This window comes from Salvelinus alpinus, chromosome 9, assembly GCF_045679555.1.
Source record: "Salvelinus alpinus chromosome 9, SLU_Salpinus.1, whole genome shotgun sequence".
Classification (NCBI taxonomy): Eukaryota; Metazoa; Chordata; class Actinopteri; order Salmoniformes; family Salmonidae; genus Salvelinus; species Salvelinus alpinus.
In genome coordinates, this window is record NC_092094.1 from 44732202 (window position 1) to 44737721 (window position 5520).

General features: G+C 37.8%; 1 protein-coding gene across 1 annotated transcript; it reads right to left on the reverse strand.

The window, feature by feature from the left end:
- Positions 1–352: 352 nt before the first annotated feature.
- Positions 353–3869, reverse strand: LOC139530176 (cyclin-dependent kinase inhibitor 1B-like). The gene is made up of 3 exons (XM_071326345.1): positions 3204–3869; positions 2669–2798; positions 353–1763 (listed from the first exon to the last, which is right to left on the reverse strand). Exons 1-2 carry the CDS (start codon positions 3631–3633, stop codon positions 2680–2682), a joined length of 549 nt encoding a protein of 182 aa, XP_071182446.1. The 5' UTR covers positions 3634–3869; the 3' UTR covers positions 353–1763; positions 2669–2679.
- Positions 3870–5520: the final 1651 nt, after the last annotated feature.

Consider the following 5520-nt stretch of genomic DNA (forward strand, 5'->3'; position numbering starts at 1 on the left):
ATCACTACAACCACAAAAATACGTTTTTATCGAGTTAAATCTTTGCATGCCTTTGACTTCATTCCAAAATTGTAAATGGTCTAAAATCCTACTAAAAGCAGTGAATATGGAGAGAACTGAGGTATAACACAATCACAGCAATCTGTTCTTTTCTTATGCCTAAAAGCAGGGCCCTGAGGCATTTTTACTTGTGATTCACAAATAGGCTATATGAAACAAGTTATGAAGCAAAGGAATATAGATATGAGTGTAATCTAAATAGAATAACATTTGTATACTACTGGCTGAGAGACCGTGTGAGTAGGCTGGAGAGCATTCTTATCAACAGTGCAAACATGACCAACAAATCAGATAGATGTAATTTCTCAGTTTTAATTAATTGCAACATATCTTATAACCACACAATACAAAATGCACATCAAATATTTTTTTTATCAGGCTCAGGTTGCAACCTTATTTGATAAAATAAAAACTAGCAAAAATACGCTTTTACAAAAAAAAAAAAAGTATAATGTAAATGCCACTTTGGATAACCGTAATCAAAACCCCATTTTATTCTACATTTAAAAAAGCCTGACATAAATAAGTTAGTATAATTTCTCAGTGTTTTTACACAGTTATGTACACTTCAAAGATTTACACGAAATAAACAGGCAGAGTGACTGCTTTTTTGTGTGACAATTCTTAGCCTCTGAACAAAGGCTGATTGTAACTGGGTGAAATAAGTTATTTTCGAAGCTACATTTGCATGGTCAGCAGTCTAACAATGTCACGGAGAAGAGGGGGGGTGAACAAATTCTATTACCTTTCTTAATCACACAGGAGTACAATGTCAAGGCAACCTGGTGGTAGGTGAAAGCGTCGACAGCCATATTGAAGCAACCAGGTATTTGGTATTGTAGGGCATTATTCCACCCATATGGAAACGCCTCATTAAAAGTAACATAACCGTTAAACTAACGAAGACATATTTGAGCATGTCAGGGAGAGGATACAGTCGATTCATACAACCAGTACAGTTAACATAGACTATCCTTCAGCAAATGATAACCTCCCACAACTTCAAATACAATTGGCTACACTTTCAAAAACGGTGAGTAGGAAAAATGTGATATTCCGGAATCTCTCAAAATACAAAAAATATTGGCTGACTTCAGATCTCTTTTTTTGTCATAACAGAAATAGTTTGTGGGGTGGATGAGAACCCAGGTTGAGTGACACTTAAATGACCTTAAAAAAACAACAAGGCCACACATTAAGTACCGTCCTTCTCTCCTTACATACAGGGATGACCTATGAAGATCTATATTGATGAGGAACAATTATTTAAACCATAATAATTTTCTCAATGGAGCAGATTTATTATACTTCAACAGGTTACACTCACTGCCTTAAGATACACAGCATTTTGAAAACAAAACTACACTGCAATTCTTCAAGTCAAATCAAATTCACGCCTTTTACATAAAGGATTTTTTTTTTAAACAATACGTTTTATGTGCTACATATGAAGAGAAATATATACACAGGTAGTAAAAAAAAAAATGAGCAAAAAAGTAAAACCTAATTGCACACTGCTACATTGACTGCTTTTAGAGGCAGTAACTTTATGAGTGCCAGAACTTTAGTGTTTATATTCAGTGCTTGCACAGCGTCCCCATCCTTCAGGAGAATTGATATGTTTCGTTTTCTTTGTAGTTCCTCTTCAAAAATCAACCAACACTGAGGCTTTTGATGACAAAAGGGGAAATACGGCTTCAGCTCTGCAGAGAAATTTAAAAAAAAAAGTTGTGAGATCAGCTCTAATGTACAACCGTGAACATGATTACATACAAATGCATAAAAAATGTGTAGTTTTGACATGACAATACATTTCTAAGAAACCTAAAGAGAAATATTGAAGTCAAAGACACCCTACAGACTCATTCAAAGCACCAAGACTCACCAGAATACTTTCACTTTCCAAATTATAATTTGTTCTCTCCAACACACACTTTATTTAAAGTTTCATTAAAACTTTAGGCCTATTAAAAAACGTTGATAGGCTACTGTGCTTTCATTCACTAGAATGGACAGATGTTTTGAGAGGGGCCTAGCGTGCATAAGGCACTATGAGGAGACCAGCCTCTTCTCCCTCTCGTGAGGGCAGTGGTTGCTGACGTTTTACTATAGTGTTGTTCTGAGACTTGTTTACAGTTTCGTCGGAAGCTCAACCTCACCGTGACAATGGTTGTAGTAAACGTTGCCTATGTGTAGCCTCTTGGGCTTTAACCCTTTACTAGACCGCATTGAACGTCACGATATAGTTCATTATGCATTTCGAGCTTCATTAAAGCGTATAGTCACTTGGCAATTGCGCATAACGTGGGAAATTCCCAACTGCTTAACATATTATTTAGACAGCAGGTCTTAAAAGCTTACAGGAATACACGTCAAGTGATGTCTCTCTTCACAAAACCCAACTTGAACAGCTTTACACACCCTGCAAAAAAATTGCCAATATATTGGGTGAGTTCCAGAACAGTATAGTCCATCTCACTAAAGCCAGACAATATCTAACGAGCTATGAAACTAGTCGCCTGAGCTAGAAATAAAAGAAACTCCAGCATATTGCAAGCTCCAAGAGACCATAGTCCTTCTGTCCTGTTGTATCAGATAAGTTACTCACCTTTGTCATCTTCACGTTTGAGTCCTGGGACTGGTTTTCCTGGGTGTATTTTCTACAGAATGCGCCAAGGCTGGGCAACGAGGAACGTCATCCGAACTGTTGTGTGACCTTTTATTTTGGGACGAGGGGTCTGGAAGAGAAATAAAAAGTTAGGTCAAAATGATATTCTCGAAAATGAAGTATTGCGAATAGCGTAGGGCGTTACTTTTTTATTATCTTTAGTGATTTGCTTATCATATTCTATGTCTTCACAATTTGACAGTCATGTGCTACCGGTAAAGCCTAGTGAAAACGATGCTAATAAATTGCAGTAACGCTTTTATTTAGAATAACTAACAGTGGGCCATCTAACTGGTAACGTTCGACCATGTAGCAAACAAACAGTCTGCTACAAGGTTACAACGTCGTGCCTGGCTGATACAAAACTACATCAGCGAATGAGCCAGCACCGGAAAAGTAGCCAGAAGGCAGAAAGACAAAGCAGCCAGACTGACATCACGATTAGAATTTATCATCATTATTCATAAACGCGTACCATGGCAAGCTGGTCTTTTTCTCTGCCCGGTGCACTGCTCTTTGCTCTCCGACCTTTCTGTGTTTTCAGAGGGCTGCGGTGGAGTCACACAACTATTCCCATTAAGATCCACATTATTATTCCCAGAGGGGCAAAGGCCCTTTGCCGATCGTTGAGTTCTGCTGTAGAAACGTGGAATGTCTTTACTATCCACTAATTCCCATTCGAATCTCCCGTTTAATAGGGGTGTTTGACTTGAAAAATCGAAGTTCCATTTCGCTGAGGACGTCTCTTCAATCTCTTGCAAATGTCCCTTTAAATCCCTCCTTAACTCTTCGTGATCCACCGGGCCGAAAAGGTTTCTGCAGGCTGACGGTTTGGGGTGATCCGAAAACCGAGCATCGGTCCTTTCAAATGTAGGGCTCCCATTTGAAACACGAACATTTGACATTTTCCGAGAATCAAAGAACGTCCAAATAGAACACTTAAAAATGCGTATTTCCTCCTTGCTCACCGCGATCCAAAACAAGAGTAAATCGGCTGATCAACACAAAACGCATGCATAGGTCTGTAAAGAAACGCTAACTTCCAATATGGCAATGTGAGCTAAAGTAGTCTCGACAGACCATCAAAACAAAGTGCCGTAACTGAAGCCACTCCTGTCAATTTCGTCTCGTAGTAAGAGAGAAGAAACAACAGACAAACCTTTTCAGCACCCAATATGGCGATTGAGGGAGGCTGACTGGGCTAGAAATGATTGACACAGAGAGCAATTTAAAACGAAGAAGGGCATTCATTGGTTAAAGAGTATAGACCCGCCCATTTCCCTTAAGGTTATCTACACGCTACAAAGGCTTTCTTCAATACGTTACTTAAACTTCAAGAAACCTGCTGTAATCACAATAGGCATCTGTAACATTGTAGCAGTGGATGTAACGAAATAAAGGGCATAATAATGAAACATAAACAGTATACAGTAAACAGTATAGTAAACAAACCGTCGTGTTGAGAGAATATTTGAATGGCAATGTGGTCTATCTCTGTGTCAGAGTTTTTCAGCACCAAAATGTAACAATAAATATACAGGGGAAATCTAATTTTATTTGTGAATTATAGAATTCTAATTGTTTTTCAATACATGTGGAGATTGTAATACAACCTTAATGATTTGAAACGTTTGAAAATACACAAGTCAGTGTGAAGCAACTTGTTGCATGAGGTAGGTACACTTCCATTGTCATATGTCAAGCATTCTACAAATCTGAACATTTTAATTATTTTACACGGCGATGACTTATTTCTCTCCACGATTTAGATGAGAATATTTACTTATCTGGGCTAAGTCAAAGTCACCAGTGGTCACCTCAGCAAAAGGGATGGGTATCACAGTAGTGGCAAGCATCTCTCATTGGGAAAACAATCTTATCTGCAATATATCGAAACCAGACAATTTTGAAAAAATAATCAAACCATCAATAACTTCTTTGCCATCTGCAATAGAGACAGACTTGGCAGTACAATGTGACAAACGTACACTTGTTTTTAATTAGTGTGCATGCTGAAGGCAGGACACTGGATTTCTTACATACTTCTACTCATTACATGTATTCCGCCCTCTTTAGAGCTGAAACAATTTAAGATATTAACAAGAAACCAACTTTCAAATGTCCAGACAGCCCCAACTTACATTGCTTGAAAAAAATCTTTCCTGGAAATCAAAGGGCCATAGACTTCAATGTTAAAAATGATACAATTTGGCTGCGCATCTCTTCTTGAACCGTTTAATCTATTAACACCAAAAACAACATTGACTGACCTTACTTAGATTGGTTGTCAAAGGCTTTTTGATACCATTTACACCTTTTGAACTATTCTGATTTAAAATGTGCAATATTAACATGAGAGTCAACGGTGACCATAAGAGGTAGACAGTATTCACAGTGCCACTGCTTTCTAACCACTCAATACGTAGTGAGGTATATAAACGGTGACCATAAGAGGTAGACAGTATTCACAGTGCCACTGCTTTCTAACCACTCAAGCTAGAAACTCCAAACCAACTTCAGGATGATGGAAACACTTCATACATTCATTATTTAATTCCTCTATCCTTTAATCAGCTTAGATGTGTGTAAATTCTGTAACCGTATAAGCTATAAACACAAACCAACTTTCAAACGTGCAGACCACCCCAACTTTCCTTGAGAAAATTCAAAAATATTTTTTACAGCATCTATACTTTTTTGTACTACAACAATATTTAAATGAGCTCCCAATGCACTTCAATGGCAATAAAAGGGCTATAGATTTACATGGGGAAAATTTGGCAACGCAACTC